This window comes from Phlebotomus papatasi, chromosome 1 (genome assembly GCF_024763615.1).
Source record: "Phlebotomus papatasi isolate M1 chromosome 1, Ppap_2.1, whole genome shotgun sequence".
Classification (NCBI taxonomy): domain Eukaryota; kingdom Metazoa; phylum Arthropoda; class Insecta; order Diptera; family Psychodidae; genus Phlebotomus; species Phlebotomus papatasi.
The window spans coordinates 783,832-797,726 of NC_077222.1; the positions used below are offsets into that span (position 1 = coordinate 783,832).

The following is a 13,895-nucleotide window of genomic DNA, read 5'->3' on the forward strand; positions in this document are numbered from 1 at the left end:
CTGAATAAATCTTGGAACGTTTTGAAATAAAATATAAAGTGTGTTAGACTTTATATTTTAGCGAGGACACACTTTGGGAGATTGTAAGAGGGAGTCGATAACATTTATCTCAGACACTAACCATTGGGGGATATTTCCTGCGACATTCCAGTGTATAGCCAAATGAAGTGAACCAAAAAATATTCTCTTTTGGAAGTAAATTGGAAGGTGATTCTGATACTCCAAAGAAGATTATTTAATTTAAAAGTATCAAATTTCTTTCAAGCTGAAAATTAAAATAGCTTCATAAAAACGAATCTGAAATGAAAATAACATTTTTTTGAGTTTTCTGTAATTTTAAAGATAGTTATGATAACCTTTACATCTTTACACCTTTTGGATGTAGATTCTTTTTAAGTTTTCAAGTTAAACCCTTTCTTTATCCAGTTTTGTAGTTCTATGTAAGTTTTAAGATTAGTTTTTTTATTAGAAAATTTGTTTTAAAATTCTTATATGACATTTCCCGGTATTCAAGAGCTAATCCTTGAGATAATAACTCTTTGATGCGATTGAAAAGATAATCTACTCGCGCATCCCATTCGTCTTCTTGGACATTCTTGCGGTTTTTGCGTCCTTTTCTCATCTCCAATGATTAAATTTCCAAGCCGAAATTCCTCATGTTGGATTGCAAATTAATATCACGTCGTCATTTATTTAATCCCCATTGGAAGTGTTGCTGGGCTTTTTTTTTCAAACTTCTTCTCATCTTTTCTGGCAAAGCTGAAATTGCTAGGAATCACAAGTTGGGCTCAAAACACATGTTTCCCACTGACAAGAATAAATACTTGGTAGTGAGGTCTTTTGATGTTGAAGCGCGTTTCGTTCCGAGGAAAAATGGAGATGCGCGCGGGAAAATTGGTGGCGAAAAGGGCTTGAGATGAACAAAAGGCTTTTATTTATAAAATCCCCGAGACAAGCGCCAAATATGAAGAATTCGGTCGGGAATTTCTTTGCTGGTTGGTGGGGGCAAAGCGCAGAGGGAGAGAAAATTAATGAATTAATTATGAATGTGGCAGGAAAATTTTGATTTATTTCCTTCCCAAGGTTCGCTTTCATTACACCACAAGACAATTTTCTGGCCTATGGTTATGGGGGATTCCCTCTAAAGGCTTGCCGTTTAGGGGGTCAAAGAGATCAACCCCCTCTGACCAAGACTTTCTAATTATTTTTCATGTTGGTTTTCACACCTTTGGCAGAGGGATTCAAAACATATTAATCAGGCTGCATAAAAGAAAAGCTAGCGATGATAAGACTGATTCAGCTTATTGTATGCGAGATTCTCAATATGGTCTTCCTCACAGAAGGCCGACTAAAACGAGAGCATTCGGATTCAAACCCTCTCTTTGTAAATTAAGATCCCTTATACGGGCTTCAGACTAGAGGCCTAATTCCCTAAGGTCTCAATATCTTAAATAGATATTAATGTTATTGTTTTTTTTTTAATGTAATTGATCATTTACCTTTAAGAATCCAAACTTAAGTCCAAATTTTCCAAAAATTCTTTACTGATAAGAAATCAAAGAAGTTAAACTATATAGCTAAGCCTTAGATCTGAAGCCTGTATTATCGAGCTCCACCCTGTCTCAATTTTGTCTATGCTTCAACGTATAGAATTTCACCTGTGAAACCTTATTTTTTAAATTATTTTCAAAAGCTTGCTTTTAAGAATCAAATCTGTTAATTATTCATAATTTAAAAAAAAAACAGCGTCCGAGATAACGTACATTTATGGGGATGGGAGTGGGGTCATCGAAGATCTAAAGGCAATATCTCTTACCGTTGAACATCTGGTTCAAAACAAACATAAGGTCAAAAAAATCAACAAAAAAAAAATCAGAGAAAAATAATTCATTAACCGATAATTCAATTTTTTTCAATTTTATTGTTACACTTAGTGTTTAACAAATTCATAGATTTTAAATAGATTTTAACGGTATTTAACCGTTTATTGATTAAGACCGATTAAGTTGGAAATTTCAAGACCTTTCCAAATAAATAAATAAATAAATAAAATTGAGCAAATCCAGGGGAGAAAGAAAAAATCGACCGAAATACTATCCAATTATGGGGGGTCACCGAAGATCTGAAGTCGATATCTCGCACCATTTAAGCTCCGGAACGGTGCCAAGTTCAAAAAACCGAATTGTGTATACTATATATATTTTCATAAATAAACTAGAATGATAACAGAAAATCTTTTGACAAATATAACCTCTTCAATCTTCATTTTTTAAGACCAGGCATATTATATTGGTAACCACTTTTTTATTTAATATTTCAGGTTAGAAAATCCGCCGATAGCTTAGACTTAAATTAAATTATTAGACGCACTAAAGAACACTTTTCTTTATTAAAATTATCACCCAAAATTGCTCGTTGGATTTATGCCGTATTTTTCACGTGTAAGAGTTTAAAAGCCATATTGGCCTTGGGAGATTTTTTTTAATCCATCAAAATCGTTAAAATCGGTGTAGAAAAACATTTCCAAATGGATTTTTTCTAAAGGTCTTAATATGGATTTTCTTGATTTTGAAATAAACTCAAATTCCTAAAAATCGGATTTTTGCAAATTTTGGAGGAAACTCTTGTTCTTTGTTTTCGAAGAACGATTTGTTTGGGAACAATTCTTCAATTTGGCGTCCTTCTTAATAAAATCCTGGTTAGGGTGGAGTCTGCACTTATGGATGTTATACACTTATGGACAACTTACGTTTCGAAAAATCAAAAAAAATGTTAATTAGATCATACACTAATAATTTTATAACTTTTCAAAATCTGTTTTACGTAAGAACTTAAGATTTTTGTCCGTAAGTGTATAATACCCATAAGTGTATACTCCACCCTACGACCTTAATCGTAACAGACGGTTGGAAAATTTTGTTTAAAAAACGAACCAGTAAATTTCCAAATATCCCTGTCTAAACGGGCCCTAATGTAAATACGATGAGTAAATTGAGAAGAAAAGGCAAAAAGACATTTAAGACTTCACAGTCAATATCGTACAGTCTTTATTGAGATAAGTTTAATCCTTAAACTCAGTATTTTTGGTCTAAAATTTGCATAGAGAGATTAATTAGAAATTGTGAGAAACACTTTGTCAAAGTTTGAACTCGATCTGATGACACAAAATTTTATTAGGCTTTTAGTATATGGGTTTGTTAAGAAGATTACTTGAGTCACTTTTCCATTAATTTGAATCTACCTTGATGACCGTTTTCTTAATTGCGGCGAATTTTTGACACCCAAATTTATATTCATCTCCAGCTGACAAAAGAAATGGGGGCTTCTTTTTTGTACGTCCTGGCTTAGGAGATGCTCTTTTTTGCTGGCCAGGCTAGGGCCCTCATCCTCCATTCATCTCTCAGGTGTGCTTGGTGTTCAATTCTTGGACAAACCATCAAACAAAAGAGTAATATCCACTGCGTGGCAAATGACTTAAGGAGTTTGTAATGCATACAGAGAGAGCTCATTTCATAGCCAATGGTGGGGAAGTGTTATTAATTTTTTTCAGAGAGCACTGGCTATTATTACCCAGAGAAGGAAGGTAATTGAATGCCCGCGGACATTGAATCAGATAATTATATTTCTCATCATAATTAAATTCCAATTCAATTCCGCCATCTCATTTCGACTTCTCGCCAGTTTCTTCTGTTCCTCCCGTTGTTGTTAGTTTTTTTTTTTTAGTTCTCAAATGTTTGGTTGCCCTCGAAACCACTCCTTCTCCCCCGAATGATGAGGAATGACTCTGGATTATCGTATCTCGTGTTTGGCTCTTGTTTCTCTTTTTTTTTTTTGTGCTATGCCTCAAAAATAACCATCAAACTCTAATGGCTATTTAATAGTCCACCAGTTCGGCCATTTTTTGAGAGGCCTGCCATTGATTCTCTTGAGGATGGTGCTCGTTTAATGATTTTTCCCTGGAAATCTTTAGGGTGCACGCACGAAGTTTTCCGCACCCGGAAAAACTGGGTGGGTGGCTTTGGAAGAGCTTGATTTCTTATCTGACCAGATGTAATCAATCCAATGACGTCAATCACGCATTCAGTCCGCAAGATAGCAGAGTTGATAGGGAAATCCGGAAAAGTCTATAGATGAGATTTAGATTAATTTAATGAGCTTTTAACAATCAATTTTTTTTCGTTACTGATGTTTTATTTGAGATTTGAGATAAACATCATGAAGTTGTAATTATTCTAAATTTACATTATATGTCTTCTTGATCAAAATATCGTGCAAATATCCATTCACATTAATCGGTGCTATTACTATATTTGTACAAAGTTATCTTTTTTGAAGTAGAACGATGTGGAATGAATTCGTTGTTTTTTTTACAAAGGAAATAATTATTTTTTTAATTCTCAGAAAAAAACAAGTCACAGATAAAGTTCTGAAAAGTTTTCTTTTAAAATTTTTCTTACTTACTTACTTTTGAAATTCAAAATAAAACTTGTTTTCATTACTACTTTTAACTAAATGTGAAATTTCATATTACTTTTTTTTTTAATTTTTTTATTATCATTTTTAAGTAAATGATAAATTATGTCATTCGTGAATTTACTGAAAATAATACTCCCTCCGTTCCGAAATAAGTCGTACGTTTGGGATAAATTCTTGTTCCGAAATAAGTCATACGTTTGGGTAAAATTGCGATTAAGGTAAAGTTGGTTGGTAAATGTTTTGTGTATCAACAATTATCTCTTGTAAGGAACTATTGCTAATGTCCAGAACTAAAATTGGGGTCCAGTCTTCATGGTATGTTGAGGCAGGAATGTCTTAAAAATATCTTATTTTTGGCATTTTATTTTCAATCTAAAATAGGTGCAGAATGGTGAGAGATAGAGACTTGGGACCTTCGGGGGACCCCCCCATAAGTTGACTCTGGGACCGTTAATATGTCCTTTATTTTGCCCCCACTCCTTCCCTTCCCCTCCAAAATCATGTTTTTTTGGGATTGTTCGAAAACACGTTGTGCGATTTTTTTCTTCAATTCTGGATATGTTTTAGAGAAACATATAAATGGTCCCAGGGTCAACTTATGGGGGTCCGCTGGAGGTCCCAAGTCCCTATCTCTCACCATTTTGCATCCAGATATTCGAACACATAAAAAAAGGATGTTCTTTTATTGCTCATTATGCAAAATTTGAGATATAAAAAATGTCATATCGGTAAGAATTGTTGAGTTCTACTTGTGCATACTAAAAATTTAGAACAAATTCTAGCCTGTAATGTTAATCACAGTCCATCTTGCAGTAATTAACTATCTACCGGAGCTCTTTGAAAAAAAACTCGAAAAATGGACAACTTCAACATATCGATTCCTCAACTTACCATCGTGATAGGATCCCCATATTATCCCTGAACATGGAGGATAGTTCATACATAAGATATTTGAAAATAACAAAAACATTCTCTGAAACCGTTCCATAATTCCTAATTTTTCGCCAAACGTACGACTTATTTCGGAACGGAGGGAGTATAATGCATGTCCATGGGGTAGTTACGAACAGTCTCCTGGGACCGTTTCTCGCGATTTTCAACTATTTCAACTAAAAATAATTGAAAAATCTCATTTATGAAGCAAAACAAACTTTTTTTCCTAATAATGCTCGACGTATTAAAGAAAAATAGATTTGTTAAAAGAAATTAGAATAAAATATAAATTATGTTTTTAAAGCTCTTGCAAATCATAAAAATTATAGGAAAGTTAGGCACCGGTAAATACGAGGTAGGGGGAAGTGGGGCACCTTTGAAAGTGGGGCACATTTGAAATTGGCATTTTTCACTTATTTTTAATCAAAATTGAGCCTTATCGTGAGATAACTTAGCTGCACAAAAAGATTGAGAAGCTAAATTACATTTTGATATGGCTCAGTTTCACTTAAACATAGGAGAAAAATCCAAATTTCAAAGGTGCCCCACTTCCCCCTAGTTGTAGGCACTGGGACTTCTTTTCTAAATAGTTGTTAGATTTCACAGGATAAGACCAGAGGATGAGAGGACAAGAGATTACAGTAGGGATTCCCTTACCTTGTGTTGCCTAAGATGATCCTAAAATGCCTTTTGTGAATTTAAACTCTCATTTCAGTTTTAAAAACTCAAAAATTTATAGTAAAATGGTTTAGTAGGGGAAACTGGGGCAAAGAGCCACAAAACGAATATTTTATATTTTACAAACTACCCGAGGGCGCCCCAGAAATTTCTAACTAGCGCAGTTTTATAGGAAATTTACCGCTCTATAACTTTGTGAAAGTAATTTTCCTCTGTTTTGTAAGGAAATATGTTTATCGAGCCATTTTCTAGAAGGTAATTTTGTGACCATTCTCAAAAATTCTAGGGCAAATAGTACCGGGCATGGGGTATTATCACATTTTGATTCGCTTTGTTAAGGGCTTCCGTAAATTTAAAAAATACCTAGATGACATAGTTTCAATACAAATTTATTCCTCTAAATTTTTTAAATTACCGTTTTCTCTATTTGAGCAAGAAAAGCGCTTTACAAGCTATTTTAGAAAAACAAAACACACAAGAGATTGCGAATCTTTTGACCAATGCAAACAACAAGCGGTTACACAGGGCATTTACGTCTCTTTTCGCCGTTTTCTTCGATTTTTCTTACTTTTTGCTCCAAACCTTTTGTTACTTTTTACCCCAAGTGGTCGTTTTTAATTTAAAAAGATTGTGAAAACTGCTCTCTCTTGGAGTTCGAGCAGTTAAAAAATCTGGAGAAAATAATCTTTGTAAAGTTCTAAAATAAATAGCGGTTTCGTATGCAAAGAATCCAAATCATTCAGGAAATAATCACTAGTGCATCAATTTTGAAAAATATGTAGGTAATAATTGATATCTTCTCCAAGGAAAATATTCCAAAAATAGTGTTAAGAATTTCGATTTTTTGTTTTCCAAATTCTTTGTTAGAATTAGACGAAATTTACGACATTAAAGAAGGTCTGAAGCTGTCTATGGATAAAATTTCATGGCGGTATCTTATTTATCATGGAAGATATTGAATTTATATCGAAATCGTTTTATGACTTTCTGCCCTAGTCTCGACTATTTTTTGTTTTATAATAATTTTGTTCTTTAAATTACGTTATTAATTTGCAAATATTCCCTTGCTTTTCTTTATTGTTTGAGCGTTCAAAAAATATGTAAGAAGGGTTAGATGGAACAAAATAAAAAATACCAAAAAAGTATAAATAACGTTGATCTCAATCTTCAATCTGGATTATATACAGCTCTATTCGCGAATGGAAATGATGGGAAAAGAGTGGCAAAGGAGCCCCTAGAGCTCAATTAACTTCCCAAAAATTTCTTCTCTGGGTGCAATTAAACGATTTCTCTCCCCCGCAAGAGAATTTCCCAATTTACGAATTTTCCCCACAAAAACATGCTTTTCTCTTCATTCTTTCAGAACGAAAGCGTGGCAGACAGACGTACACAAGATACCAAACGCTGGAGCTGGAGAAGGAGTTCCATTTCAACCGATACTTGACACGGAGGAGACGGATCGAGATCGCCCATGCCCTCTGCCTCACGGAGCGCCAGATTAAGATCTGGTTCCAGAATCGTCGAATGAAGTGGAAAAAGGAGAATAAGACGAAAGGCGAGCCTGGATCTGGGGACAATGCCGATGAAATTACACCTCCTACAAGTCCACAGTAAATCCCGCGAATTTATTTTTAAATTTTAAATTCAATTTTCAGGTTAAATGATTTATCCTCGGACACTTTGGCAATAATTGTGGTGTTTCTTTTGATCCAAATGGAAATTTCCTCTTTAAGTTTCCCCCTCCAGACCACAAATAATTCCCGGTGACAATTTACCAGTAAATTGGAATTTAAATGAGTTTGATAAGAGTGTCTCAATGATTTCTCCTACGCATCTTGTGCAAAAAAAATTATTAAAATTAAAGTGTTGAAACCTCCTTCGCAAAAAGGAAGCCAAGAAAAGGCATTGATGATGAACTCTGTGGATCCCGAGATTTAAATGAGAAATTAAATAAATAAAAAAAATAGTAATGAAAACCAACTCATGTGACCTCAAATTAATTTAAAAGAAATATATTAATATTTAATGAGTAAACGTGTAAGAGTTAGTAATGAAATTAATATATTATGCGTATAATTTCGTGTGTAAAAAGTAGACCCCATTTTACTAATAAAGAAAAATCTTTAAGGAAAAAAAAAGATACAAACACTGGAGATAAAAATTCCTATCAACATTTGTCGTGAAAGAAAAGCATGGGTTTTTTTTTTTAATTACAACATCAAGAAAAAGTATTTATTGTCACACAAAACAAATGAAAAATTTTAAAGTTAGAAACGCTATGCAACGGCGAATATGGGTCCAGGGCCTAAGGATGCTTTTTGTTAATTGGATCCTTTCATTTATAAAAATGTTTATAATTTTTATTTCATTTTGGTTTTGACCCCGTAATCCAGGCAATTTTCTTTTGGTATTTTTTGGTATGCAAACTACCACAGCTCATAATCTACTTAACCGATTTTATTCTTTATACAGGGAGAGTTAAAGGTCTTTAAGCGGGGAACAGTTTTTTAATATTTGAAGAATGTCAGAAGGCACGGAAAACCTGCAATTTTTCAATGTATTTTGATATATGTGAGTACAGCGCCTCTGGTGTTGGTTTTACAAAGTTCTCAAGTTCTAGAGAATTGTCGGAAATTCAAAGACCTTTTACCTTTTCTTTATGAAGAATCATATCAGTTCACCAGATTCAGAGCAATTGTACTCCAAATACCAAAATTTAGAAAAAACACTTTTGCCTAAATTACCGGCGCAAAACCGAATACAAATCAAAATTATAAACATTTTCGTAAATACTTGAACCAATCCAACAAAAATTAAGTTCAAAATTGTTGCATAGTACAATGGACTCTGAGGAATTGGAAGCCAAGAGAAATGAGGAAAAAAATAGTTAGAGGCCAGTGATTCAGTGCAATCAAATGGAAAAAAGAGCATAAAAACACAAGAAAAAAATAATAAAGTAATTTTGTGAGACGAAAAGAAAATTTTATTAAAAATAAAAAATTTACCCAATATACGTACAAAAGTGCTGGACAATTTTTAACTGTACATAGAGTATGTGAAAGAAAACCCTAAAGAAAATTTTAAGAAAAAAAAGTATTTAGACTTTTAAATAAATTAAGAAAAGTATCGAGAGGAAAATTTTACTAATTGTACTCCCAAGAAACAAAAAAAAAGAACACACAAAAAATATATTATTAAAAGGAAATTTGCAAATTAAAAGAAATGAAACAGAGAACTAATTTTCAAAAAAAAAGGATCATCTTGTAAGATTTATTGCTAAAGATGAAGAGAGAAAAGTAGAAGAAAAGAACCCTTTTAATTGTAATTTCATTGTGATTCGCAAGTGAATTCTCAATTTTGGATATGACGTATACAAAATTTCAGCGAGGTAAGTGAGAAAAATTTCTAAAAAAAAATTATGTAGAGTATTTGAAATAATTCAAATTTTAGTAAGACATTTGAATTATTCGTCTTTGACGCCACGGAGTCCCTAAGTACCGAGTTTTTGTATTTGATTTGGCTGCAAAATCAACAAGAAATTGGACTATTGCTCTTTTTTTTGGAAATTTAAGGGATGTTTTTTGTAAGAGTCCTTGTTTCAAATTCAGAGAACATCTAAGAAAACCCCATTGACACGAAAAATCTGAAAACTCAAAGAAGGAATTTTCTAGTTAAAAAAAATTGCTGAAAGATCTTTTGAAAATTCAGTTGAAGATTAATTTTTAACAGAAAGTAATTGGAAACGTAAAAATAAACGGTAGGCGTTTTTTTTCAATTTATGACAGGTGAGATTCTTATAGTCAAACTTTTAGAAATCCGTAGAAATCGAATTATAGTTGTGTCTGGAAAATTTATAGAATTCTCCCAAAATCGTCTTTGAATTGTTTAGGGTGTAATTTTGCCAGTCATTTTTTCCTATGCCATTAAATGATCCATAATGAATTTTTTAATGCCATTCAAACAACTCTAGAGAGATTATTTCTAAAACAATTTGGACTGATTTCAATCGGTTATGGATCGGTTATTTATTCTTTTCTTTTTTTGAAAATTTATTTTATATCATTTGAAAGTAAAGAACCGGAAAAAGTAAAAAAGAAGCAAAACATGCTAAACACTTGAACTCAATTCATACATTTTTAAAGCATTTAAACTTTGAAGCTTGTTTATTCTACTTCAGTGCCCCTAGTGGTGAACATACAAAGGTGTCAAGATCCAAAAGCTCTTAGCTTTTCTCTGATAGGTTTATTTTCGCTAATTATGATCATATTTTGCCAAATAAATCTATTCGAGAATTTCAATGTTTCAACTTTGAAGATTTGGCAATCGATTTTGCCATAATTTAGCGTTTCTAGCGGTGATCTCACAAAGTTATGATGTTCTTAAAACGTTGAACTTTTCCTAAAGCCGTTTATTTACGTTTTAATTGATCGAATTCAAACAATCAGAACTCAAGTCTCTTCGTGGACTTCAATGCACCAACTTTGAGAATTTGAACATCGTTTTTTTTATTTTTTAGCGCCACCACCGGTGATACGATAAAACTGCAATGTTCTAAAGACATTTACCATTTGCCAAAACCATTTATTTATACTATCGATCATTGAATTCTAACAATTAGAATCGAAGTCTCATCCATTTGATTATTTTTTAAGTGGAATATGAGAATCTCACCTGATTATAAACCCGTACAATGACCCTTATTATCAATTTATCGATCTTTCTGCAGGTATTTTAACAGTGAATTCCTTCCGAATAATGTAGAAACTAATCTCTGTATAAAATAGGCAAGAAAAAGTGATGTGAAAATAGTCTGTAAATTAAGATTAAAAGAAGATGAAGAGAAAAGAAACAGTGTAATTTTTAACTGATTGATTCAGAAAGTACACGTCGCAATAATACTCTTTTAATTTGCCCCATCATCGTTATTATTTGACTCATATTCATTTGTCATAAACGAGTTAAGAAGCAAATAGTTTTTAAATAGCATTTGACAGTACCCTGAATCTCTTTTACCCGCATACCAAAGCCATAGTTTTCTGTAATTGAAAATAAAAAAAAAGTCTTTTTAAAGAATTAATTTAAATAAATCAACAAATAGTGGTGTATTTTTTATATAAAACAAAACATTAATGTGTGCCCATATGTAAGACATCAAGAGCAAGAAGAAGAGTATTAGAAAAGAAAAATAAATGCCAATAGTTTCCTTGAAAAGAAAGATTTTCTAACGATTTTTTTTTGTTTAAAGTTTGTCAAATGGAGGTTGATCTTTGCAAAGTTTTGCCATTCATTTGATGAACTTATTAAATGATATCCTTTTTAAATCTTTCTTGTCAAAGTAATAGAATTCTCAGAAGTTTAAGAAAATGTCCTCCCAGAAATTTTAAGTATCATTTCTTCCCTCCAGCCCCTGAAAGAAACCTGACTGACAAAATTGTTGATTTGGAGGCAAAATCGACGAAGAACTGTGGATGAAAATTGAACAAATATACGTAAAAATTGAACAACCGCCCCAAAATGTATGATATTTAGTGACAAAAAAAATTGTATTTACCATTTAAAAGATATTCTAATAAATTCTAATTAAAGAAAAACTTTTAACGTGTTAAGAGAAAGCATTTTTCGATATTTATATATATTTTAAAAACAATAAAAAAAACACTAAATTAAGCTGTTTCTGAAAAAAAAAAGTTTGTAATTTGTTTGTTAAAATTTGTCAAAAGGAACAAAGGTTTGTCAAATTGAGAAATAATATCAGTTTGACAAATTTTAAACAAGATCCAGTTGGCTGTTTTTCCAATATTTTTAAACATTCTCTTGACAAATTTTTAAGAAACAATATTGCAAATTTTTCCTTTCAGAATGGAGTCACTACAAAATTTTAAAGGTGATATTATCACCTCAAACACTTGTCTCTTTGACCTCTGCAAGAAAAATGGTATCTTTGGGAAGTTCTACAGATAAGAAATGTCCCAATGAGACTGTAGAGGAATAAAAAGGCAAGCATAAAAATTGCGTAAAATTAGACTTTTCCCATTTTTCAGGCGCATGACTCATTTTATTTTCACCTTAAAAAAAAACAAAAAAAAAGAGTTAGAGGCAAAAAGAATGGGCACAGAATGTATATTTGTATTAAAGACGATGCAAGAGAGTAATAAAAAATGAAGAAAAAAATTTATAATATATTTAAATAGAAAGTGAGAAAAGTAAAAAAAAAACAAGCAAACCCTATAGATTTTAAGAATGTAAGATAACATTGATACAGTAATGTGAAATTGTGATTATTTTTGTTATAATGTAACAACTATTATTTAAAAAGAAAAAAACAAACAAAATTGTAACGAATAACCACGGAAAAATTCTGCAGGCCACAGGTGAGCGTGAAATCTTTAATTTTTCCTTCTTACTGGGAAAATATATGGGACATTTTTCTACAAAAAAAAATAGTAAAGAAAAAAATTGATATTAAAAAAAAGAAAAATTTGTGCAAATTTTGAGAAGCACTCAAAAAATTATTTCTCTCATTTGTAAGGAATAGTAAAATTTAGAGTATAAAAAATTTTTCTATTGGTATAATTGGTTTCTAAATATTGAAAAAAAAGAAAGATATAAAAAAAATGAGAAAAAATCTATTGAATAATTAATTCTTAAAAAAAAACTATTGGAATGAGAAAATTTGAAATGTGTAAACAGACACTTGAAGAGGTACCATTACTACTATAAATATTAGATAAAAAGAAGTGAAGTTTCGTGTTGAAACGAGACCATCAATTTTTTTTTGTTTAGAACCGTCATAGATTATATACACAACAACTTAAATAATATTGTCGTATATACAAGAAAAAAAAGAAGTATAAGATAACAATAAAAAAAACATTGTAAAATATTTTAAAAAATCGATTTTTGCACCAGACTTTCGAAGGGACAAATAAGACATTTTTTTCGGTGGAAAATGGCGGGCTAATTTCGTCAATCAATCATGGTCAATTTTTCATGCATGAGCCCTCTCTTTGGTTCCTATCACTCAATGTTTTTCATCATAAATCAGCCTCAGAGCGACCTGTCTGAACTCTGTCTCACCACCAGGCTTCGGAGATGTTCATTTTCGATTAAGTTATTACGGACAACAAAGGGCCCTTTGTGACCAAGAACAAAGGACATAACTCCACCAACTATTGGTGAGAAGCATAAGATAGAAGATGATGAAACATTCAAGAAACATTAACAGGGCTGAACACAAACTTTTAAGGGGTTGTTCGAAATGTTTAAAGGCCTCTACACATTGGAAGCAATTTTCGCCAAAAAGTTTTGACGAAAATTGCTCCCAATGTGTAGACGCCTTATGAAACATAAGAAGCTTATGGGCTACGCAAGAAGTGGGTAACTCATTTTGGAAAATTAGGATAAATCTGTCCAGGCGACCTATGCACTTTTTTAGGAAACCATAGGAACCTATAGACTTTTCGGGGTACCAGAAACTCGAGCTGCTCCAATTGTTTATGAGCTACCGCTTGGAACTACGCACAAAAAAAATTGATAATTAATATTTAAATGGGGCATCTTTGAATATGGGGCACTTTTGAAATTGGTTTTTTTTTCACCTGTGTTTAAATATGAAACTGAGCTGTATCATAATCTAATTTAGCTTTTCAATCTGTTTGTGCAGCTAAATAATATCACGATTAGGCTCAATTTTATTTAAAAATATGTGAGAAATCCCAATTTCAAAGCTGCCCCACATTCAAAAGTGCCCCATTTTATTGCCACATCAGCAGAATTATTAAAATTTTACTACTTTGGCAGAGATCAAA

The 13,895-nt window shown here is 32.1% G+C and overlaps 1 protein-coding gene across 8 annotated transcripts in view; it reads left to right on the forward strand.

Moving 5' to 3' along the window:
• The window catches only part of LOC129799830 (homeotic protein antennapedia), a 226,957-nt gene extending 214,392 nt beyond the window's left edge, over window positions 1–12,565 (forward strand). For all 8 annotated transcript variants that reach the window (XM_055844062.1, XM_055844070.1, XM_055844063.1 and 5 more), the window contains one exon: window positions 7,451–12,565. In XM_055844062.1, coding sequence (XP_055700037.1) covers window positions 7,451–7,701 — 251 coding nt within the window. In that variant the 3' untranslated portion in view covers window positions 7,702–12,565. The remainder of the gene's footprint in view (window positions 1–7,450) is intronic.
• Window positions 12,566–13,895: the final 1,330 nt, after the last annotated feature.